Raw genomic sequence first — 26,139 nt, 5'->3', positions numbered from 1 at the left:
CTCCCCCCACAACTCTCTCCCCCCACAACTCTCTCCCCCCACAACTCTCTCCCCCCACAACTCTCTCCCCCCACAACTCTCTCCCACCACAACTCTCTCCCACCACAACTCTCTCCCCCCACAACTCTCTCCCCCCCACAACTCTCTCCCCCCACAACTCTCTCCCCCCACAACTCTCTCTTCTCTTCTTCTCTATCTTCTCTTCTTCTCTATCGTCTCTTCTTCTCTATCGTCTCTTCTTCTCTATCGTCTCTCTTTTCTCTCAATCTCTCTTTTATCTCAATCTCTCTTTTCTCTCAATCTCTCTTTTCTCTCAATCTCTCTTTTCTCTCAATCTCTCTTTTCTCTCAATCTCTCTTTTCTCTCAATCTCTCTTTTCTCTCAATCTCTCTTTTCTCTCAATCTCTCTTTTCTCTCAATCTCTCTTTTCTCTCAATCTCTCTTTTCTCTCAATCTCTCTTTTCTCTCAATCTCTCTTTTCTCTCAATCTCTCTTTTCTCTCAATCTCTCTTTTCTCTCAATCTCTCTTTTCTCTCAATCTCTCTTTTCTCTCAATCTCTCTTTTCTCTCAATCTCTCTTTTCTCTCAATCTCTCTTTTCTCTCAATCTCTCTTTTCTCTCAATCTCTCTTTTCTCTCAATCTCTCTTTTCTCTCTCTCTCTCTTTTCTCTCTCTCTCTTCTTTTCTCTCTCTCTTCTCTCTCGCTTCTCTCTCGCTTCTCTCTCGCTTCTCTCTCGCTTCTCTCTCGCTTCTCTCTCTCTTCTCTCTCTCTTCTCTCTCTCTTCTCTCTCTCTTCTCTCTCTCGCTTCTCTCTCGCTTCTCTCTCTCGCTTCTTTCTCGCTTCTCTCTTTCTTCTCTTCTCGCTTCCTTCTCTCTTTCTTCTCTCTCTTTTCTCTCTCTTTCTTTTCTCTCTCTCTTTTCTCTCTCTCTCTTTTCTCTCTCTCTCTTTTCTCTCTCTCTCTTTTCTCTCTCTCTTCTTCTCTCTCTCTTCAGTCTCCTTCAGTCACTTCAGTCTCTATCTCTCTCTCTGTCTCTCTCCTACCTCTCACGATACCATGTATGGTTTTCTACCACAAGTAATACGTAAAGTTAGTTATGCTTTCTAACACACCCTTCGTGTCGATATATAAATAAAAGTCTCGCGGCAATACACATTGTCACACAGCAGATGTAATAGTAGGGAAGCCCAATAGGGAATTTTGGTATTTACTCGAGCGCAGCAGATGAACATTAGGGAGGATACCTTGCATCCTGTCGAGTACCTCCACCATATATAAGCGTGCGTCTAGGGCACCCATCAGAATAGTAAAAAAAAAACGATCGTCAGAAATACTCAAGCGCGTCAGATTAAGTTAAGGTTGGTTAATTACTATCTGAAAATTATGCATTTCAATAATCTGACGATTTGAGCTTAACCTAAAGAAGTGGGAGGGTCACAAACTTGCAAAAAAAAAGTGGTCTTGACATTCTTGAGCGTAGTGGATTTTTTTTAAGGAAATAATTATAAAATAACGGGAAAAATATACTCCCCATTTCCATAAGCCGAAGTAAAAAAAAAAATCGTCTAAAAAATTTAGTCCGTGCAGCTGGGGTAAAGCATGTATTATTTCCCACTCCACGCCTCTCTTTCACTTTCCCTTTTTCCCTATTTCTGACTCTTTCGCACCTGGTTGGTTGGTAATCACCTACCAGAAGCCTGTGAAGATGTCATAACACCAGTTATTCTAGGAGATACTTCTGATTTTAGGTATATTTCTTTTTAATACTTTAATATCATGCTTTTCATTGAATAAATTAAATATTAAGTGTTATAACTATTTCTTATTACAAATACGTAAACTGCAGTTAATATCGACGACCCAATTGAATCAGTAGATTTGCAATACGACGATAATTCTCGAATGGCGAAGATTAAAAAAAAATTCAACAATTATATTTTATTTAAATGTTTTTAATTAAATTATATTTCTAAATATATATTTAATTTTTCGTGCTTTTATTTGTCACATTTCATGGTTATTGAAAAAAAAATTCATAAAAAAAATTTGGTAGCCGTCAGATTCTAAGTTAGCACGACTGGGACATCAATCTGAACCATCTGCATAAAAATCTGATACGCTCTAGTATTTAAATATGGCGATTTTTTTTTGTATTTTCAAAAATTCGCCACGAGGTTGTATTACTTCCGAATCGTCAGTCTTTTGAATGGGAGCATTTTTAGTGTTCACTTAACATCCCCTCTGGATATCTGACGCGCTCAAATAATTTTTTTCTTAAGTTTTCTACCCTTCTGGATGGCCACCCCCACCAAGCAAGTCAGCAGATTCGTATATTTTTGATATCGGAGATACGTTGGGGTGCCTAAACTATCAATATCTGACACTCAAGTATTTCTATGTGATGGTTTATTTTTCATTTTTGAAAACTTGTAGACGCTTCCCCCACCTCTGAAAGAGAAAACATTATATAACCTTTTATTCTTCCTATCATCTAATCTTCAAAATCCAAGAGGTTCCCATGACGCTCGAGCTAATCCCCATTTAGCCTCATGGGCTCGCCTACTATAAACATCCTAGACTCTAGTACAGGTGGCAACTGGCCTGCTAACTTGCAGTGCTCGGGGTTTCTTCCCACCAAACACTATAGCTTCTTATGGCTCCTGTAAGGAATGGAGTTGCTTGGCTTCTGTATTGTAGCCGCATAGAAGCCAAGTAACTCCACACAATGGTCGCGAAAGTTTGCGATCTTTATAATGTAGGGAATGTAAACATCCTTGACTGTAGCCAGGTTGCATCCTGACTGCTAACCTAAAGTGCTCTGGGTTAATTTCAAACCAACCTCTATGGCTTCTAATCATGCATGTTGCTGATGTAAACTTACTAGACTCTAGTACCAGTGGCATCTTTCCTGCTAACGTGCAGTGCTCTGGGTTGCTTCCAACCAACCTACATTGCTTCGTGTGATTTGAGTATCAATAATAAACATGCTAGTTTGTAGCACAGGTGGTATCCTGCCTGCTAACCAGCAGATTTCAAAGTTTCTTCAAACCAACCACCTTGGATTTGAGTGGCTCATGCATCAGGTGCAAATATACTCGAATACAGCAAATGTTGCAATATGCCTGCTAATCTGCAGTGCTATGTATATCTTCCAACCTACCTCAATAGCTTCTTGTGGCTCATGCAGCAGATGTAAACTTCTTAGAATGTAGCACATGTAGCATTATGCCTGCTAAACTGCGGTGCTCATGGTATTTTCCAACCAACCTCGAAGGTTTATACTGGCTAATGTAGCAGATGTTAATATCCCAGGCAGTAGAACAGGTGGCAACTTGCCTTCTAACTTGCAGTGCTCTGGGTTTCATCCAACCAAACTCCATGTCTTCTTGTTTAATGCAGTAAATGTAGACATTCTAGACTTTCAACAGGTGGCATCCTGCCTGCTTACCTGCATCTCTATGACCCTGTCTAGCCATCCTTCGTGATTTTGTATGGCTCTTGTTGCTGTCATTTACATTCTAGACTGGGGTGTGAGTGGGGTGTAATTATTGTTTTGTGAATTAATACGTTCAGTTTCGTTAATGCAATTGCTTTTCAAAGGTCACTATTTCACAGAAAGTTTTACACCTGGTTCTACTAATAGATTACTCCAAGTTATCTGTTAGAAATTTATTGATGAATTAAATTATTATCCTTGATTTAAATCTTCACAGTGACAGTAAAAAAAAAGTATTGTCACAGCCATTATTGATATAAATGCAACTACAAAGACACGAAATAAATATAAGAAAAAAATAATGCTTGTTTATTAGTTAATTTATTTCCTCAAATTTTAAGATGGTGGGAAAAAAATATTTTATTTACTGTTTATTATCTTTAATATATAAACACATTGTTAACAGTTTATATAAAAAAGGAATAAATATTTGTTTTTGCAAGTAACACCTTCTTTGAAACCATAGTGTTACCTGGGATAGTCAAAATATTTAACAAATTCAATCTTGCCCCTACAGTGCTCTGTGATCCTGACCAACCACTCGTTATGGCTTTTATTTTGGTGTGGCTCATGTTGAATACATGAATATCATAAGACTATGGCACGGGTTGCAACCTGCAACATTCGGTCATCTGGTTTCAACCACACTTGACGACTTCCTGTGACTGATGTGGCAGTCGTGAACATCCTAGACTGGAGCACGGTTGGCAACTTCCTGCTTACCTGCAGCATTTTCTGATCCTGTCCAACTACACTTGATGACTTTGTGTGGCTCATGTTGCAGTCGGGAACACCCCAGTCCGCGGTACGGATACCATCCTGTCTGCTCATCTTCAGGGCTCTGTGATTCTGTCCAACCATGCTTCATGGCTTCGCGTGGCTTGTGTTCCAGATGTGCACATACTGGACTGGGGCGCGGGTGGTATCCTGGCGGCCGCTCTGCAGCGCTCCGTCTTCTTGTGCGACCTGAACGCCGCGTCCACAGAGCAGCTGACCAGGTTCTGCGATGGCCACGGCTCCTGCGTGCTGTTCAACCCACTCGGGGACCTACTGGCTGTCGCGAACACTATCTCCGCCATACAGGTGCAGCACGTCAACTGCTGTTTGTTTTAGTTTTATTCCTTTCTGTTTTGGTCCAATATTTAAAACTTTATGACCTTTATTCTCGCATAAAACTTCGTTTTCTGTGGGTCTGGCCAGGTTTTTATTTTTCTTATTGACTTTGGGAAAATTACCTATCATAAATCTATATCTTAATATTTCCTCATACAGCCGTACATTCTAAAGCAATATCATATCTGAGAATGGAAAACTTCAACCCCATAATTGTTGCCACCTATACTTGATTAGGCGCTTACAAATTTTAGTTTAAGGGGCACGATTACTTGCAGGTGTCTGAACTTTAAGGCTCAAGAGCTTTAATTTATATATAAATAGAGAAAATGTGGTGAATTTTGGGTTTCAAGAAAAAACATTCCATAGAAATCTCTACATGCGTTCTGGAAACACACACATTATACTACCAAGGGTAAACTTTTGTTAATTGTTGAGCGAGGGTTCAGTTATATAGGGTAGCACTTGTGCGCCCAGGGAATTGTTATGTATAAACAAGTTAAAGTTTTAATTTTGTCTTTGATAATTTAATGTCATGTATGATTTAGTTTGTTTATAAGCTCGATGGATTTTATATCTGAAAATTATTTGTAATCTTTGGCGAAGTAAGTAGGAAACAAACTGATATTCAATGTATATTAAAGTCGGGTTAGTTACACCATTTATAACTCAAGAATGGCTTTACCGATTTTAATGATCTCCGATTTGTTGGATTCGTCTCCGCCCTGAATAGCAGAATAAGTAATAAAATAATGATAAAATTCACAGGAAAACAATTAATTTTTAAATATATTAGGTGTGGAACTTAGCCATATTCCGCATTTGACAGCTCATGTTAAGTAGAAACAGTAAGAAAAAACTGAAGCTCTAAACCTTTTGTCATCGTCATATTTAGGACAATTTTGTTTACCCATTTTGTGATTATTAGTTTACTTTTATCATTAAAATAAATTTAAACGAATCACCCAATCACATTAACACTACAGCACTCCACAGAAGAAAAAAAAAATTGAAAACGCAGATTGTACGAGACACTCTCGAGACATTCCAGTGTCGCTGCCTGTCAGTTTATCAGCTGTAAGTTGCGAAAATGTAATTTCTGTTAGTATATAAGCTGTAAGTCGCAAAAATGTATTTTTTTTGTTTCATGTTGTTTATGATTTGTTTTTTTTTTTTTTTTAAATGCATGGCAACGACTCTGCAAAAATCATATCTCACCATGGGAACAGGATTGGGGAGCCTAGCCTGACAAAGATTAAGTGGGGGTGTACATATGAATAAGTTTGTCTTAGTTATAAAATTACCAGTAAAAGTTTGTCTTGGTTATAAAATTACCAGTAAAATTATGGTTCAAAATTCAAATTTAAAATTGTGCCAAAAAATGCTAATTGGAGGTACACAACATATGCTAACAAAGTTTAAGAGGTGTCAAGGTTGTGACGATATTCAAACTACATTTTGCTGGCTTGAATAGATTGATTATTGGGTACCCTAACAGTAGTATACCTCACACTCTTGCAGTTACTAAAGATTTAGAAGATGCTATAAGTTAATGTTTTTTTATTTCACCTTCTTTTCACTTAACTGCAAAAAAATTTTCATAATTTTTCTTTTATCCTCTATGAATCACTTTATAGATGCACGACCATTCCACGCTAGCATTCATCTACATGTCACTGTCATCCGAGTAAATGTAAACATGTTGTTTTTTTGTAATTACATTAAGCATCACGATAGCATACCTTCTCTCTTGTTAGCTCATGCTCCCATTATAGATCATGATTCCCCGCCGACCACTTTCCCCCGTCATAAACATTTGGCACATTACATTTCACCATTTTTTAAATATTTGAGTTATTATTCATCGTCATTATGGTTATAGATAGCTTCCAGATCTTCTTTTAAGCCTTTATCTTTTTTGCTTCAGTGAAGTACATTTAAAAGAATAGTATCATTACCGAATAGTCAGATATGAAATTTCAAAGTTCACTGTGGAAAAACATAAGCAACCAATTTTTACATCGAAAATAATTTATAATTAGTTATATATGAGAATGACTAGCAAGCATTCTTTAACATTTTAGGACAAACAAGTATATTAAGAGAACGTTTTTAAAACATTTACTTACAATTGAATCTGTGTAATAGCACAGTTTCTACACAGACTGCTGGCCTCTTAGGAGCTCGCAGCTCATCTTCCAACTAAAGCAGCTGTAAATAAATATACAGAATGTTAGGAAATTGCTGCGCATAAGCAAGCATAGTGCCAAAACAAGCAAATATTGTTAACGAATGTCGGTCCAGAAGTGCAATCCTGCAATGTTGCCTGCACGAACAAGTGTGTGTAAATTTGATTTTCGCACGAAACATGGCACCTCTCCATTGGCTGATGGGATTCACTGTCGCAGCAGTGACGTTCACATGACCCGCGGAAGCAGGCAGCGATACAGGCTCGGACCCCAGGCGACCCGTACTCGCGCTACCCTGGCTTGCGAGCTCAGCGCGGAGCTGCACTCGCCCCCGATCAGGTGTTAGTGAGGTGGTGCTTCTAGCGCGATATCGCGCCTGAGCGCAACACTGTGGACTGACGTGCCGACTTTATATCGTTAATAGGACAACTATGAAATGTTAGTGGTAAACATAACATTAGATAACAAAGATTTGAAGTTAAAGTTGAAATGAAAGTTCCTCGAGTCCTTACAAGAATCTGTATAGGCATTTCGTATGCAAATATTAATTTGGAAGTATGTGTTTTAGCCATTTTCATTTTCCTAAAAATAGTTTTAAAATAAACTAAATACGGAAACTGAACTACTCATCATGGTTGGTTTCAAATGACTTTTATGGATGGCACATGCAAATGTTATTGTAGTGATCTGTTTATTTTCAAACGAGCAAGTGATATATTTTCGATCATGTGTACGCACTGCAAGAATGCCAACTGTTCAAATACAGTATGTTAGGAACCAAACTATAGAGGTATTTGAGAAGCCCTCAATAGAAAGGAATTTTATGTTTATTATTTTACTTCTTACCTCTATGACTTTGTCTTAGTCCTGTTATGAATTATATTTACCAGTATTGTATCTCTATGGTCAGGTAAATTTGGTTTTACTCTTTAAGTATTTTCATGTTTTATCTAAGTAATAATTTTATGAAATGTCTTTGCAAACATTTGTTAAACGGCGACGAATAGGAAATGAGCTTACACCTTTTAATATTGTTTTTGGGTCATTACTGAGGAAAGAGTATATGTGATTGGACGCTTGACTGCGCATATATTTTATTTAAAGAATTTAGTATTTCCAGTGTGATTTCGGAGAGTGTTCAATAGAGAAAGCTTTGACTGTTTGAAACAAATTGGAACTGGAGTTTCTGTTCTACTATCATGGGAGAAGGATTAGAGAGAAAGAGCTCCGTGATTTAGTCATAAATGAATGTAAGAATATCACGTAAAACATTGGTACGACGACTGAATAGCTAGAATCTACGTGAAATTGATGATTTTATAATAAATACCGGAACTACACAATGAAGAAGAGGTAGTTACCGATGTTCGAAGCTCTACTAAAGAATCGACGACGACGATAAGTTTTGACTAACAGCATAAATAGAACTGGATCAACGACGAATTAAGAAGAAAAGAAGAAAAGGACTATCAATCTTCGAGATGGAAGGAGTTCGACAGCGGTAGACGGCATCGTAGACGGTGTACCGGAGGACATCATCCTTCTAGACGACTCCAGGTGACCGACGCCAGTCCTGCGGGAGTACCAGCAGCACGAGAGGAGGTGCATCGAGACGGAGACCCAACCAGCGACATCGGAGGAGAGTGAGATCTAACCAGCAACATCGGAGGAGAGACAGGGGTTCGGAGAGGTTTTCCACAGCCTCTTGGTATTGTAACGACGCGACGAGGTTTGTTTGCCCCATCCCCGAATTAACAAGAACAGCGAGAAGTTACCTGTCCTATTTTAATGGCAAGATATCTTAAACTATGATGTTTACGATCAAGACCTAATTTGAAACTCGCAAAAACAACTTAATACTACTTAACTACGTAAAGACTTGTAGCTTGTACATACTGGACCTGGTTAACTGACATTGATCAGTAATATGTACGATATCAAAGTTAAAATCTGTTAAAGTCATTAATTGTCTTGAATGTTTAAAGAATAGCCCCAGGTCCAGAAGTCTTGAGACAGTTTGATCTACCGAAAGAGACTGAGCTAGTAAAAACAAAGAAAAGACTAATTTGCCAGTTAAAATGTGTTTCAATAATATTTAAAATATTGACTGATAACCAAACTATTATTCAGTGATACAATTACGTAAAACGTAATTAGTTCTGAAAGACATTTAAGTATAACGGATATTGAAATTTTGTTTAATGAAAAATCTATTTAAACATGAATAATTGTCTCAAAGGTATTTGTATGTTGCTTGCTAATCATTGACTCTGTCACTTTTCATGTTACAGTTGGATATGTTGCAAAAGAGTATTGTCACCCATACAACCATGATTTTGACCCTAGTAAAAAGTTAAATTTTCATTATATTTTATTTTTCCGATTGATAACCATACTTACATATCATGTGTATGTTAAACCAGATAGACAGAAATATTTAGCTTGGATTGTCTTGAAAGAATAATTAGTTTTTATTACACTGAGATCAGCAGTCATAGAGAAGTTAATGCTTTTAAACACACTACTTATATTTATTGATTTTAAGGTCAGAATACTTACACCAAAGAGAAGGAGACATACTGCTAAGGAATTATACGACATTTTATTGTTTGGTATTCACACTGAGTCAAACTACACCAGTACATACAACTTGAGAATAATTTATTTTCACTATCAACATAACAAGACATATTTTAGTTAATATTCTGTAGAGGTTAGTAGTTGTGCTACATACACAATCACAGCACTAGTACTTTATAGAGTTTTCACGGCGCCCAACTAGACCACATTTTACATTATAGATATTGGCATTTTAGGAAATATACTCCATAGAGTAATTCTGAAAATACTTATAGAATTTTTGATCACCCAACGGTGGCACACCCTTTTGAAATTTTGGTCGCTCATCCTTGGAGCTGTCTGAAAAATAACAGAAGAAAAGGAAAAATTCTGAAAACACTTCAGAATTTTGGCGCACAACGTGTAAGCCAACGTTAGGGACTATTTTATGATTTTTTTTTGAACAACTCAAGACACTTTGAAAAATACAGACAGTAATTTTATTTTGTCAAGATGACAGACACAGGTAGGAAGTCATATTTTTTGAGAGGTAGCAATGACACTTCTGACTCTAGTCCTGAACGAGAACCTAGAGAAGTAGTACCAGAACAGCACATCGAGACTACTGGTATGGAGTCACAGCAGGAAATGGAGTTGGGTCATTCGCCGCCGACACCAACTGTTACCCTAGATGCACTGTTCCAGTTCATGAATAAGGAGAAATTAGAACGGGAGCGTAAAGAACAGGAGGAGAAACTAGAACGGGAGCGTAAAGAACAGGAGGAGAAACTAGAACGGGAACGGGAGAAACAAGAACGGGAGCGTAAAGAACAGGAGGAGAAACTAGAACGGGAACGGGAGAAACAAGAACGGGAGCGTATAGAACAGGAGGAGAAGTTAGAAAGGGAACAAAAGGAGCGAGAAAACGCCGAAAGACTAGACAATTTAGTGCAAGTCTTAAATAACACTTTAGGCAGGATTGCAGATGAAACAGCAGAAATCAGGCATGACTTAACTGAAACACAGCACGAGATGCAACAGAAGTTTTCCAGTGTACACACTCGTATTGAAGGTGTAGAAATATTCAGTAAACGCACTGACGATAAAGTAGTACACTTAAGCGAGCGTCTAACAGGAAGGTTAGATATGGTAGAGGCGAAAATAGGGGAAATAGAAAGAGAATCCAGACACATCGCAACATTCTCGCCCCAACTAACGACTCACCACACTAGCGAATGTAATACCGACAAGGAAGACACGCCGGTAAACAAATCGATAATGATAGAAGCCGAGCGAAATCCCGCGAATATTAGTACTGCAATTATGTCAGCAGATCCGGTACTTACACTACACCACCCTTCTAAGAAATGGTTGGATGACGTTCCAACATATTCAGGGAAAAGTAATGAAAACCCTCGAAGATTCTTAAATCAGTTTGGAGAATATTGCCACACATTTAAGTTAACAGACGCAGAAAAATTGAAATGCGTTAGCCACTGCTTGAAAAACACGGCATATTATTGGTGGGAGTTGGCGAAAGATTCGGTACACGCATACGAATCGTTTCAGAAAGCTTTCATATCCCAATTTTGGAATACTCGTATCCAAAGCAATTTGCGAATACAGTTGCATTCTGAAAAATTCGAAAATCGTAAATTTCAAAATTTAGAGGCGCATATCAGCGATATGTACGAGAGAACTCGTTATCTTGATTGCCGTATGGAAGACGAAGAGTTTATTGCCATGATAATTTCGCAATTACCACTCAATTATCAATTACAACTTAGTGGACGGCAATACAGTAATATTGTAGATTTCAAGGAACAACTGTTAACGTATGAACGACTCGTTAAGCTCGATAAAACGGTAACGCACAAAGAAACTAACGAGCGCAAGAACACGAACCAACAGACACCGTTATACAATAACTGGCGTAACCGAAATGAAGGGCAGAACAGCGGACACAAACAACCTCAAATTCACACACTGAACGTTGAAAACTGCGGAAGTAATTGGTATCACAATAGATATCGAGGTCAGCGATATGGTAACGGATTTTATAAACCACAGTACTATCGTCGTAGAAACGAGAAGCGACAAGACAGACGCGAAAATGAATCACAGTGGGAGAATAAACGTCAGGAGGGGACAGTTAATTTCAGAGAGAATTCAGGCGAAAATCGAACAACGAAAGAACGATCGGCAAATTACAATAATCATTCCGGAGGTCAGTACAGCATAAATGCACAAACGTTTGTACCGTCTGAAAAAGGGAACAGCTTTAGCACCACCATTCACGACGCGCGACAAGGAGAAAGAAATTCATATTCTATAGCGCCAAGTCACGAGCAAAGCAACACGGAATGGCCGCACATGCAATCTAGCAGAAGCTCAGATACAAACCAAGGAGGTAATAACACATTTTTGATTTCACCGAATGCAAATAATGGATTTGCTAATTTGTCACAAGAGCAAATTAGAGGATTTAAGGACAGTGCGGTAAACTAATTAGGGATGGCGAAAACCCGCTCCGCACGTCAGTCCCTAATTGTAAGTTAGACGGGGCTAGTATAAAATTGGATCCCGACGCAAATGACAAGAATAATTGTCGAAGCATACACACCATTATGTTCAAAGAAAACGAGCGTGAATTTTTACTCAGCGAGCCCACAGAAACCGAAGTTCAAGCGAAACAAGCACTATGTCCGGAGATATCGTTAACTTTAAACGGAGTTAAAGTGCCTGTACTATTAGACAGCGGCGCAGAGATATCCTGCATCAGCGAAGACTGCGTAGCCATGATAGAGAGCACCGGAATATCATTACCGAGAATGCCAGTACCGAGTTTAAAGATTCTAGGGGTTACATCAAGGGCTAGTCCCATCATTAATCGTCAGACCTTATTGGAAGTAGAAGGTTTAGGTAGCACCAAGTACATTAATGTATTAATCGTAAAAGGATTGGCTAAACCAGTAATTTTCGGTGTAGACTTTCTAACTAGCCATAAAATAATTTTGAATTTTGCAGGTTGGATGGTAACTGCTATGGATGACACAGAAAATACGAAAACTACTGAAAATTGGGAAGTTTCGGAAAAATGCATTGCAATCATTCATAAGGAAACTTCGTGTATTAATAGTGACATAAATTTGATGGCGACCGGAGCTGATTTAATAGAAGCTGTAAAGGGAATTACCATGGTAAATGAAACCGGTAGAAATAATCTTCTTCATGTCTTAAGAAATTTTCAAAATATATTTTCCGAAAAACCTGGGTTAACCAAATTATATACAGCTAGTATTCAGGTCATACCCGGTGAACCATTCCATAAAAAGTCGTATCCCATCCCGGCGAAATATTTGAAAGAGGCTGAAGAATATCTAGACTTAATGTTGGAATGGAATGTAATAAAGCGAGCGCCTAGCCCATTCACGAATGCGATACTCTGTGTGCGAAAGAAAGACGGAACAGTACGTTTATGCCTTGACGCGAGGGAGATCAACAAAATTACTGTTCGAGATCGGGAAAGTCCGAGACCAACGAATGATATTCTGCGATTATATCAGGGTGTCAAGTTTCTAACCACACTTGATTTGTCGGCAGGGTACTGGCAAATACCCTTAGAAGAAAGATCTAGACAGTACACATCATTCCTATTCAAGAACTCGCAGTATGTGTTCCAAGTCATGCCGTTCGGCTTATGTAATGCGGTAGCTGAGTTTACTCGTTGTCTGGACGAAACGCTAGGATCTGAGTGCAAAGGATTCGCGCGAGCATATGTCGACGACATTTTGATTACATCGTCATCATTCGAAGAACACCTGGAGCATATCGGCATTGTCCTAACGAAACTACGTGACGCAGGAATGACGGTGAAACTGCGAAAATCCGTATTTTGCCGACAAGAGTTACCATTTCTAGGGCATATTCTGACACCGACCGGAATTCATACCGATCCTGAAAAATTGAACAGTATTTCCAACTTCCCTACACCAAAGAATGTTAAACAACTACGTACATTCCTGGGAGTTATCGGGTTTTACCGAAATTACAGCGACAAGATAGCCAAGATCGCTGTCCCATTGTTTGATCTACTCAAGAAGGACAAGCTGTGGAAATGGGAAGCAGAACAGCGGGAAGCTTTTGAAGAACTCAAGAAGGTCTTTCTCGAAGAACGAGTCATCTATCATCCCATGTTAGGTCGGGAATTTCTACTATACACAGACGCATCTGATTATGCCTTAGGGGCGAAGCTAGCGCAAATGGACGATGAGGGAGTAGAACGTACCGTAGCGATGGCGAGTAGAACATTGAATTCGGCAGAGCGAAATTACACGGTCACGGAGAAAGAGACACTAGCAATAATATGGGCTCTGCAGAAGTTTCGAGACCTGCTTCTGGGAGAACATATAAAGCTAATGACTGACCATCAAGCCCTGATGTGTCTAAAAGCAGGCAAAATTTTTGGTAGCAGGCTGACACGATGGTGCTTGCTGATGCAAGAGTTTGACTTGGAAATATGCCACATTAAAGGGAAAGAGAATGTAGTCGCCGATTACCTAAGTCGAATACCCGATGTATTGAATGATGAATTGACACCGAGGAAGAACTCCAAGGAATTTTTGGTAGCTAATCTTGTGACACAACAACTTAAAGATAACGCAACAATCAAGAATGTTTTTGACCAGATAGCTCAACTGCAACAGGAAGATGAATTCTGCAAGGTCATAATAGATAAATTGAAGGGTTCAGAGGTTCCAACTAGGTTAGAGGAGAGATACTGCATGTCGGAGGGAGTATTGTTCAATCATAGCAAGGGAAAAGCCAGATTTGAAGAGCCATGGAAGCCGGTAATACCGAAGCGAAACATCAACTCGATTATTTGGGAGGTTCATAGGAATTGCGGGCATATTGGTTCAAAGAAGCTGACACAGTCATTGATTAGGCAGCTATACTCTCCGAATCTGCACAAGTCAGTCGCCGCCATTACTCGATCGTGCGACTTGTGTCAGAAAGCGAAACATGCCCAACAAAATCTCGAAGGTGAGTTTAAACCTATCCTTCCGGAGAGACCACTGCAGTTGGTATCAGTGGATGTATTGGGACCATTACCTAGATCAACAGCCGGGGTGAAATATGTGTTCGTGATGGTAGATTTATTTACAAAATACACCAAGTTGTATCCCATAGTCAATGCCACCAGCAAGATAGTATTCCAGAAAGTTAAACAGTTTATCGCGGAAGTGGGTCGACCGGAGAAAATTATTTCAGATCATGCCACACAATTCATGAGTCAAGTTTGGCAAGAAGGACTCAGAAAACTGCAAATCGTACCCACCACGTCTTCGGTGAGACACCCGCAGAGTAATCCTGTGGAGAGACAAATGCGCACACTTGGTAATATGTTGCGGACATTCTGCCACGATACACAGCAGAACTGGATGAGTAAATTAACGTTCATTGAATGCATTTTGAATAATACTGTACACAGTTCTACCAGTGTTACTCCATATGAAGCGTTAACAGGAAAAAGATCATTGATAATACCGTCATCGTTACTACCGAGACATCACGATGAAGCTCTGGCCGCAGAAGATAAAGAATTAGTCGAGATACAGAAGGAAACTGAAGAGTTGGTCGCAGCCAAGTTGACATCCACGGCGGATCTTCGGAGAAAATACCAGAAAGATTCCAGCAAGATGAGTTTTAATTGTGGAGATTTAGTACTCAAGAGAACGAATCCAGTAAGCCAATTTTGGAAGTACGTTACTAAGAAGCTATTTCTACTCTTCGATGGACCATATATGATCACGAAGATTATTAGAAGTAACTGTTACGAACTGTCTGACATTAAAACGAAACAAGTAATAGGACACTATAATATAACGCAGTTGAGGAAATATTACACTCCTGTAGAATAGTATACACTGTTACACATATGTCCGTTTGAAGACATATATCGGTGACAATACTCTATGTTTGCAAGTAAGTATGTAAATAAGGTCAATAATATGAAATGTAAATTTTCTGCAAATAATTAGAATATAGATGAGATGTTTGTATGATGAGAAATGGTCCTAAGACCTATATCAGAGTATAGTTCGTTAGTCACATTTCTGAAGGGGACTATTCTATAGAGGTATTTGAGAAGCCCTCAATAGAAAGGAATTTTATGTTTATTATTTTACTTCTTACCTCTATGACTTTGTCTTAGTCCTGTTATGAATTATATTTACCAGTATTGTATCTCTATGGTCAGGTAAATTTGGTTTTACTCTTTAAGTATTTTCATGTTTTATCTAAGTAATAATTTTATGAAATGTCTTTGCAAACATTTGTTAAACGGCGACGAATAGGAAATGAGCTTACACCTTTTAATATTGTTTTTGGGTCATTACTGAGGAAAGAGTATATGTGATTGGACGCTTGACTGCGCATATATTTTATTTAAAGAATTTAGTATTTCCAGTGTGATTTCGGAGAGTGTTCAATAGAGAAAGCTTTGACTGTTTGAAACAAATTGGAACTGGAGTTTCTGTTCTACTATCATGGGAGAAGGATTAGAGAGAAAGAGCTCCGTGATTTAGTCATAAATGAATGTAAGAATATCACGTAAAACATTGGTACGACGACTGAATAGCTAGAATCTACGTGAAATTGATGATTTTATAATAAATACCGGAACTACACAATGAAGAAGAGGTAGTTACCGATGTTCGAAGCTCTACTAAAGAATCGACGACGACGATAAGTTTTGACTAACAGCATAAATAGAACTGGATCAACGACGAATTAAGAAGAAAAGAAGAAAAGGACTATCAATCTTCGAGATGGAAGGAGTTCGACAGCGGTAGACGGCATCGTAGACGGTGTACCGGAGGACATCATCCTTCTAGACGACTCCAGGTGACCGACGCCAGTCCTGCGGGAGTACCAGCAGCACGAGAGGAGGTGCATCGAGACGGAGACCCAACCAGCGACATCGGAGGAGAGTGAGATCTAACCAGCAACATCGGAGGAGAGACAGGGGTTCGGAGAGGTTTTCCACAGCCTCTTGGTATTGTAACGACGCGACGAGGTTTGTTTGCCCCATCCCCGAATTAACAAGAACAGCGAGAAGTTACCTGTCCTATTTTAATGGCAAGATATCTTAAACTATGATGTTTACGATCAAGACCTAATTTGAAACTCGCAAAAACAACTTAATACTACTTAACTACGTAAAGACTTGTAGCTTGTACATACTGGACCTGGTTAACTGACATTGATCAGTAATATGTACGATATCAAAGTTAAAATCTGTTAAAGTCATTAATTGTCTTGAATGTTTAAAGAATAGCCCCAGGTCCAGAAGTCTTGAGACAGTTTGATCTACCGAAAGAGACTGAGCTAGTAAAAACAAAGAAAAGACTAATTTGCCAGTTAAAATGTGTTTCAATAATATTTAAAATATTGACTGATAACCAAACTATTATTCAGTGATACAATTACGTAAAACGTAATTAGTTCTGAAAGACATTTAAGTATAACGGATATTGAAATTTTGTTTAATGAAAAACCTATTTAAACATGAATAATTGTCTCAAAGGTATTTGTATGTTGCTTGCTAATCATTGACTCTGTCACTTTTCATGTTACAGTTGGATATGTTGCAAAAGAGTATTGTCACCCATACAACCATGATTTTGACCCTAGTAAAAAGTTAAATTTTCATTATATTTTATTTTTCCGATTGATAACCATACTTACATATCATGTGTATGTTAAACCAGATAGACAGAAATATTTAGCTTGGATTGTCTTGAAAGAATAATTAGTTTTTATTACACTGAGATCAGCAGTCATAGAGAAGTTAATGCTTTTAAACACACTACTTATATTTATTGATTTTAAGGTCAGAATACTTACACCAAAGAGAAGGAGACATACTGCTAAGGAATTATACGACATTTTATTGTTTGGTATTCACACTGAGTCAAACTACACCAGTACATACAACTTGAGAATAATTTATTTTCACTATCAACATAACAAGACATATTTTAGTTAATATTCTGTAGAGGTTAGTAGTTGTGCTACATACACAATCACAGCACTAGTACTTTATAGAGTTTTCACGGCGCCCAACTAGACCACATTTTACATTATAGATATTGGCATTTTAGGAAATATACTCCATAGAGTAATTCTGAAAATACTTATAGAATTTTTGATCACCCAACGGTGGCACACCCTTTTGAAATTTTGGTCGCTCATCCTTGGAGCTGTCTGAAAAATAACAGAAGAAAAGGAAAAATTCTGAAAACACTTCAAAACAGATTAACTGTAATGTCACAATTGAAAAACACTACAAAATCATATTGCTCCTAAGCACACTTGTTAAGATTTTTTTTTACTTTGCAGCAAATTTGATTTCTAGGTGTTATATAATTGTGAAGTTGATCAATTTTGCATAATATGTTTTTACATCCCTCGGCCTATGGTCCCTGATTCCCTACTGCGAATTGTCCTGAGACTCGCTCTGGTTTGCCCGCGTAGCTCCAGTCGGGGAGAGAGTGGGGTGCAGGTCAACATGGCCGGACCGGAAGGTATGGGACCAGGAAGGAACTTCTCGTAGGTAGAAGGAACGGAGGATAGTAGCAAGGAGAAGATGATGTCCGTTTTCACGAGCTCCTTTATTCCGTGAAGAATCCTGCCGCAGCCTGGCCAGCACGTCGCAACCCGGACTCCCGGAAATACTCTTGGTCGCAAAATGCGACCCGGTGTGACAGTGAATGCAGCCCCGTAGCGAATCGTACCGGTTACGAAAGTTCAGCAGTGCTACGTAGCACGTACGCTGCTCATCACGTATGCGGGGGATGGTTCTGTAACGTTACGTACTGACTGAGAGAGTTCGGCTGTTCGGAGTAGCACATACGCGGCCCGTGACGTACGCGGAGAAAGTTATGTAACGATACGTACTGACTGAGAAAAGTCCAACGGTACAACGAATTCTGGCACAGTGCAACTCGATTGCAGAGGCAGTCCCGTGACACTTATACTGACTGCGAACTCGAAGCGGTGCTACGCGCGTCTGCTCGTCTCCGCGTCTGGTTCGCCACTGCCCTTCTCCGCCCGCTAGCAGGCCGTGGCCCGCGGGCCGCGGAGGAGGGGAGGGGAAATCTGCCGGCGTGGGAGAGGCCCGCCTCGCGGTGCGCCGGGCTGCGAATACATGGCTGATATAACACTCGAATGAATCACAGAATTATTAAAACGACATGACAAGTAATTAATTAATAAAACGAAAATATAAATTAATTAATGAGTTACGGATTAATGACAAGCGAAGTATTTGTACAACATTTATACACACTATTCAAGATGTGAGAGTTCTGTTCCGTTACAAATATATACAATCGTGGAGGCTCGTGATCACTTAAAAAATGTACATAAAAGTATAACTATTTACAACACCATGACGTCTACTGACGTGCTAGGGCTCACGCGGGTGCGTCCCTGCTTGTGACACTTCACTGACGGCGCACTATGGGAACATACCTCCCTTAGTCCCACGTGGACAGGTACGGCCTCTACAGCTAGGAGGGTATGACGACTGTCGTCAGTTTATTATTGTAAATTTTTCTCTAATTATATTTCAGTTAATATCAAAAAAGCAATAATTCTTGTTTTTATAGGGGGGAAATGTAGTTTGTACAATCTCCTCTTTAATTTAACACTCCCAAGAATGTAGCAGCACTACTTTAGTCCCAAAACAGGATACATAAAGTTTAAAATCGTGTTTAAAAGGTTTATGGCCTAAAAATCACAAATTAAAAATGAAAAGTCTGATAATTTTGATATTTTCACCAAATTTCAAATTGAAATCCGAAACTTTGGTTTACTGATATGTTTTTATGCTTTAACATTAATTTTGATGGTATTATAAGAATGCATTTTCTCATTTATATACATAAAAACCTTCTAAATGTTAATTCTTATTTCCAGTTGTATTAATAAAAAAAGCGTGCACTTGCCAACTGGGCTCCGACACGAGCATCCTTCAGTATCGATGGTCCAGAAGGACACGTGTAGCCATGTGGTTCTGCACGCCAGGTGTGGGAGCCTGCGGCGAGGAAGCTGATCGTGGAGACGGCCTGCTACTGCGCGATGCAGAGACACGGCAAGTGCAGCGTGAATGCACTGGCCTGGCACCCGGACGGCACACACGTGGCGAGGTAGGAGAACACGTGGTTCCCTGCGACGCTCCCTGAGAGTGCGCAGAGCGGGGTTCCTGCAGTGGTGACGGGGTGTTGCAGCGGCTGCTCATGGGGCACGCTGGTGACCTGGCCACCACGCGACCCCCAGGACATGTGCGTGGTGGTGCGAGCACACCGCGGTGCCATCACCAGCCTGGGCGCATCCCCTGACGGTCGCTACCTCGCCTCCTGCGGCACCGACGGCGCGCTGCGCGTGTGGCGGTGGCCTGACCTGCGCCCGCACATGGAGATCACCAGTCAGGACCACTGCACTCCGGTACTGTCCCACACTCCAGTGCACTCAGTATACAGAAACACAACCCACTGGACAACACAAATGAACTGCTCTGCCATTCCGTGTACTACCAAACAACTCAGTGTACTGCCACACTCCCAGTGAAATAAAACACTAACCGGTATACTGCCAGGCAATCCAATGTAGTCTACTGACACTTCAATATATTGCCCTGCTTGTCAGTCAATGTACTGTCAAACAACCTGGTTTACTGCCTATTCTCAGTGTAATACAACACACCCAGAGTACTGCACCATCCTCCAGTGTAATTTGCCCATACCACAAAGTACTGCCCCACCTTTGAGTTGACTGCCAAACAACCCTGCCTTCTGTCCAATACCAAAAAAAAAAAAAAAAAGACCCAGTTTACAGCACCATATCAATCCTAGTGAATTTAACACATAACCTGTGCACTGCCCCGCACACTAGTGTATGAACCTCACACTCTAATATACTCTCTCACATACATTTGTACTGACACACAATCCAGTGTTCTGTCTCGCTTTCCAGTGTACTGTCCTCAAAGTATATTGTACTGCCTCACCTTTAGGGTACTGATTCGCACTCCATTATAGTGTCCCCGCACTCCAAGGTAGTACACAGCCCTTAAGTGTACTGCCACACAACCCAGTATCCTGCCCTAGACACCATTGTGTTACTGGTTGACAGCCTCTGCTAAACTGCCTTGTCTTGCTCCTAATCTCTGTCTGAATCCCACCAGCAACACTCAGACAGTCCGCCTGTAATTATGTCACCAGTGTGGTTCACCCCGGGCTATCACCGAATAGTCACCACGTCGCCAGAAGTCCGGGCCATGTGCGAGCCAGCTCTTTAAAGAACATTTTTGCTTCCGACAATCGCGGTTGTGTACACCCCTCCAGCTAGCCCAGCAGCAGGGAGCACCACCGACAGACCTGAAGCAGATCCCCTCTCCGCCACCGCCGCCACACGCCCACCATCTCTGCTGACGTCACACTGCTCCCAGCCGCTGCCACAGACTTTGACTTAAGAGATTGGTAAGCCAAGATATCCTCAAGAGTTAATAGTAAACAGTTATCAATTCGCCTTTAAGGTTGGATGTCTTGATCAAAATATTAAATGAAGCTAGTAAAGGTCGCTAGACCAGTACATTCTGACACTAGCTCAGCGCCCTTGAGGATAAGGGCGATTAAGATGCGGACCGGGGGTGATGGTGAGGCCAGGCTAGAGGGCGTGACCCTTAATGGCATATTTTTAAGGCCCATGGCGAATGACAGTCAACGATTTAAAAATTAGGTACTAGATTCGATTTACATATATCACGTTACTGAAGTATTCTGCACTACCTGTGACATGCTAAACCGTGACAGTTTCCTGCATGCCACTAGAACTGTATTTAGAGCGAAAGACTCCTTGGGTTGCTAGTGTTCGTCTTAGATGAAGGTGAGGAACGAGCAGCTTTAATCACCATGAACTAACGATACACTAAGAGAGTTGGAGTTGAAGAAGACTGTGTCTGCACACGGGACTAGTTAATCTGCGAAGAGAATCCCCTACTCGTTTGCCGAGGCAAGAAGCGTCACAAACACAGCTGTTAAACACTTTTGGAAGCGAGTAATGATACTTCTAATAATAACTGCAATACTTGGAGAGGGACTTCCTTAAAATTATTTGTCTCATTTAATAATTTTTTAACTCGGGTATTTCTTTAACGTATATATTTCATTATTTGCATTTATGTGCCCAGCTTGTTCCTCTGGTGAAGGTGACGAGTCGTGGTTTCAAATCCCATGTGCTGGCTGGCTAATGCACTGTGTCTCAAGGGGTTTGTGTGGGCCTCGTGGCTGGGGGGACAGGGGACTGAGAAATGACGGTAAACTTAGTTTGTAGTATGTTTTACTGTACACAGCCACTCTGTACATAGTGCTATCCATGGGACTGGCATTTCGCGTGCAAGTGCCGAAGCACGTCCCAACGCACTGTCTATTAGCAGTACGAGCCTCACCCTGAAAGTGGCATAAGAAACTGAGGTTTGAGTCCATAACGAATTTTCGCGCCACTAGACAACAAAATGGAAATAAAGGATGTAGCCCTTGATAAAAGCACACTAACATTGTACCAAACAGTTTGGACACAAAAGACGATCAGTTCACACAAGAAACTCGTTGCTTATGGCTACGCAGTGCCGAGTGCACAATTTATATTGAGAGTATTGGTTATGTATCATGCTTGGGTGGAGGGCCCCTGAAGGTCCACATCCCACAGAAACACTACACACTGAAAGCTAATTAAGAAATGATAGTTAACATGTTCAGCCTAGAGTCAACCCAGTGTGGGCGAAGTCCAAAACCTGCGCCAGGGGTCCACGGGATATGACCCCTCAACTACGAGATCCCTTAGTTGTTGCATGCGGGGTATTGCAGAGATATAATTACTTTAAAGAGGCTGACTGTGTGGGCCAAGCCATGTGGAGGCCATGTGGAGGTTCTGGATGACCTAGGGCTACTGAAGTTACTATGGAAAGAGACGACAGAATGCTGAAGGCTCTGCGGCGAGAGAGCGACTACTGAGCTGGTGCCGCGCGGGGTCGCTGTTCGCGCGCGAAGTGCGTGGGAAACAAAAGACATTTGAGGCAATTCCATCGACGGAAGCGCACAGTGGATAGTTACATGTTTAATTTATGAAACATAATAACACTGCAAAATTCTTTTTAATTTATATCTTGCTGATTAATACACTGCGTCCCCGGGGAGGAACACGAAAATGTCACGTGGTAGCCGCGCGGGCGGTTATCGATATATCGGCTGTGGGTTCTTTCTCTCCGCTGGACTTCACATGTTCGTATCACTGCACCCGCGAGTGTTTGGACAGGTTGGGGGGGGGGGGGAGGCCCGGAGGAACGGCAATGGGCAACAATGGCCTAAGCAATCAGAGTGAGCATTGTAGGTAACGTCAGCGTAATCACCAGTTCCCATTCCTTTTCTGAATTGTTTTAATTCTTTACATAGCTTTCTGTTTACAATGTGCCATTTTGTTGTGGGCTTTAAATTTTAATTCAAAATTTCTTTGTTTTAACGATCCGATACATCTATACTTAATTATTGTTGCTACTTATTATTTCAATGACTCATTTGTATTAAACTGAAGCCAGTAATATTTTTAATGTGTTCCTTCTGACATTCCTTAACGTAAATTGTGTGATACGCAAAGATATGCAAATAATTATTGTATTAAATTGTATTTTATCAGTGCATCAGATAGACTGTTGAGGTTCTACATCGAAATGTTGCCAGCAGTATTAAATACTTCTGTGTGTTGCCACTATGAAATGTTTAAAAATCCTATAATAAACAGTTAGCAATGTGTACTCGTTCTAATTTAAAACATTTTTTTTTGCACTTCCATTAATCAGTGTGCAACAAGTGCTCTAAAACACAATGCAGTGTACGGCTACACAATCCAGTGTATTGCCCTGCAATACAGTTCATGGTCACCACACTCCAATTTCATGCCCTGCCCATGTGTACTGCCACACATCCCATTGCATGGTTACATATCCCAGTATAATAAAACACAACTCAGTGTACCGCCTTGCACTCCAGTGTACTGTCTCCACATTCCTAGGTGCTGTCCCATCTTTCGGTGTATTCCCACACAACCCAGTGTACTCTTAGATACCTCAGAGTAGCTTACTTAAAAAAAACCACCCAGTGTACTACCACACACTCCAGTGTACTGTCCCTACATTCCAACGTACTTCTCTGTCCTCGGTGCACAACCCATTGTACTTCTCCATACACCAGTGTATTAAAATACAACCCAGTGTCCTATCCCCGCACTCCAGATACTGCCCCGCCCTCACTGTACAGCCACACAAACCAGTGTAATTTTCCATATAAAACCAAATTTACTACCATGCACTTCAGTGTTCTGTTCCCATACACCAATATTATTCTCTGTCCTTTAGTCTACTATCACACAACCCAAAGTACTGCCCCTCACCCCAGTATAATAAGATACAACCCAGAGTTATGTCCCACACTGAAGTGTAGTGTCTCCAAACTCCAATGTACTGCCCTGCATTCAGTGTTTTGCCATATAATCCAGTGCACTGTCCTTAACCCAGTTACCTTAAACAAAATACAGAATACTGCCCGCACCCCGTGGTAATGTCCGAAAACAAACTAGTGTACTGCTACCAAAAACAGCATGCTCCCACGCACCCCAGTTTACTGCAACATTACGCCATGTGCTGCACCGTAATGTAATAAGTGTACTGCAGACATAGAAGACAAACCCAGACTATGGCAAACATAACACAGTGTACTCTCTCGCAACCTTGTGTACTGCCACACAACCCAGTGTAATGACTCACACTCCAGAACACTGCTCCACATTCCCACACTCGAGAGTATCTTTGGTTGGATAATTTAACTATCAAAAGAGTTCAAAAATATTTAAAATGTTTTATATCCTGTTGTAACTTATGTATTTGTACTTTTTCTCTCAAGTATTAATTTTTAACTATTCATGTATGTATTTTTCTGAAACGTTTTAATTTATCTTGCATTAAAATTAATTGTGCTTTTTTAATTTTAACATTATAAAAATTAATGAAAGTTATTTTAAGTAATTTTTTTATTTATCTGTCATATTTTGCAATTTTTACATTAGTCTAAATACCGCACATCGGGGAAGGTGACTTGTCCTTTGAGGTGTCGGAGCTGTTGCCAGCTCTAGTATCCGAGACATTACCCAACAGACTCACGGAATGGGTGCATGGATGCGAATATATAGCCTCTCCGCACCAATGGCAACCACATGCCTCCTCGTGGCACTGCTGGGGTTACTGGAAGGTAACACAAAATGTGGCTCTGCAGGGATGATCCCTGCCTCAGGTATCCTAAATTACCTGGCTGGGTACCAGAAATGGTGAAAAAGCTGAATCTGTAGGCAACAACAGATGCAAATATACCTTTCTGGGTGGTTACGACTACTGTGCCGTGTATTAGGGATTTAGGCACGTTTTATTTAAAATTTTGTTATCATAAATATATTTTTGGAAATTTATTCTTTTTTTCTCTTCTTATTACTTTACGGCCAGGCCCTCAGCCTCTGTTCTCAGAGGCGAGCAGATTTTTTTCCAGCCTAATGCTAGCTTAGCATTCTGGCTAATATTTCTCCCGCCTAGAGGCACGTCGGAGGCCGGTAACTTAATTTCTTCGCATTACTTATTTTGCCTACAGCAGCTTTTGGAGCAGTGCTGAGCCCTGCTAACTCTGTCACGAATTGGTATAAGGTTCACTAGCAGCAAGACACGACAGGAGGATCCCGTGGGCCTTGCGTCCCACAGACCATGCGTTTTTTGAAGCCACCCCCCCCCCCCTGCTCCCCCACCCATTCTTCTCAGAAGAGAAGCCAGGAGCGATGACCGCTTGGTAACTCACGGGGACGGTAGCCGAATTCAAGGCCATCTCAGGCTTGACAGCCGCAGAGACGATTCTGGACTTTAACGACATCTAGCGATGGCTGTGGTCACTAACGCCACTTGTGGGCGTCGGCAGCGCCGACACCAGCGCTCGCGCGGAGGTAACGACAACCTTTCTCCTCCTTATGTCTTGGGCCGCTAGGTGGCAACACTGGTTGCCCCATATACTACTAGCATTGACACACTCGTCGGCCACAATTCGATTTATTAGTACTTCTTCTCACCACCAAAAGATAGCACTTCAGTCGCGCAGTCACTCCAGTAAGATCTGATATTTTTTATGCCGGACACCTTCGGGTGGGCTCGGTAATTTTCGGCTCAGAGCCTAGCCCCCCCCCCCCTCCCATTCTCTAGAGATCCCGCGCTTATTATATACTGATGATATCCCGCTCTGAAGGGACTTCGGTGCGCGCCTCCTGACTGACTAGTACCGTTTGTAACTGCGATCTTCGGCGAATCATCGATATCGCATCGTATATTATGTAGTCTTCTCAGACTAGAGGGATGAAGTCCCTATCTAAAATTAAGAGTAACCAGTCAGTAGTTTAGTTAAAAGTAGAGAAACTTAGTATTTTTTTTTTGTTAAATCATGAAGACTTCCGGGTCTACCGCGAATCGTGGTTCGGGTTTTCGGAGACGAGACGCCCTCTCCGGAGCGCCAGGACCAACACCCTGTTTTGGTAAGTCTTGACGTCATCCCCCCCTTTAATTTCCCTCTATTGGCCTTTTGCGCCATTTAAGTATACTGTCTGGAAACAGGTCTGATTCTTTGGAATTTGGACTTCT

General features: G+C 40.8%; 2 protein-coding genes across 2 annotated transcripts in view; one reads left to right on the top strand and one right to left on the bottom strand.

Annotated features, from left to right (window-relative positions):
* The window catches only part of LOC134542602 (protein cortex-like), a 102,129-nt gene that overhangs the window by 42,393 nt on the left and 33,597 nt on the right, over window positions 1–26,139 (top strand). Inside the window, exons 4-6 of the mRNA XM_063386982.1 lie at window positions 4,388–4,578; window positions 19,449–19,570; window positions 19,652–19,868. Of these exons, the coding sequence (XP_063243052.1) occupies window positions 4,388–4,578; window positions 19,449–19,570; window positions 19,652–19,868 (530 nt within the window). The remainder of the gene's footprint in view (window positions 1–4,387; window positions 4,579–19,448; window positions 19,571–19,651; window positions 19,869–26,139) is intronic.
* Window positions 210–4,356, bottom strand: LOC134542699 (uncharacterized). The gene is given in 3 exon segments (XM_063387165.1): window positions 210–344; window positions 654–797; window positions 4,219–4,356. Coding segments are annotated over 3 exon segments (417 nt in total).

The sequence above is a fragment of the Bacillus rossius genome, assembly GCF_032445375.1.
Source record: "Bacillus rossius redtenbacheri isolate Brsri chromosome 9 unlocalized genomic scaffold, Brsri_v3 Brsri_v3_scf9_1, whole genome shotgun sequence".
Lineage (NCBI taxonomy): Eukaryota > Metazoa > Arthropoda > Insecta > Phasmatodea > Bacillidae > Bacillus > Bacillus rossius.
This window is presented reverse-complemented; position numbering and strand designations above follow the sequence as displayed.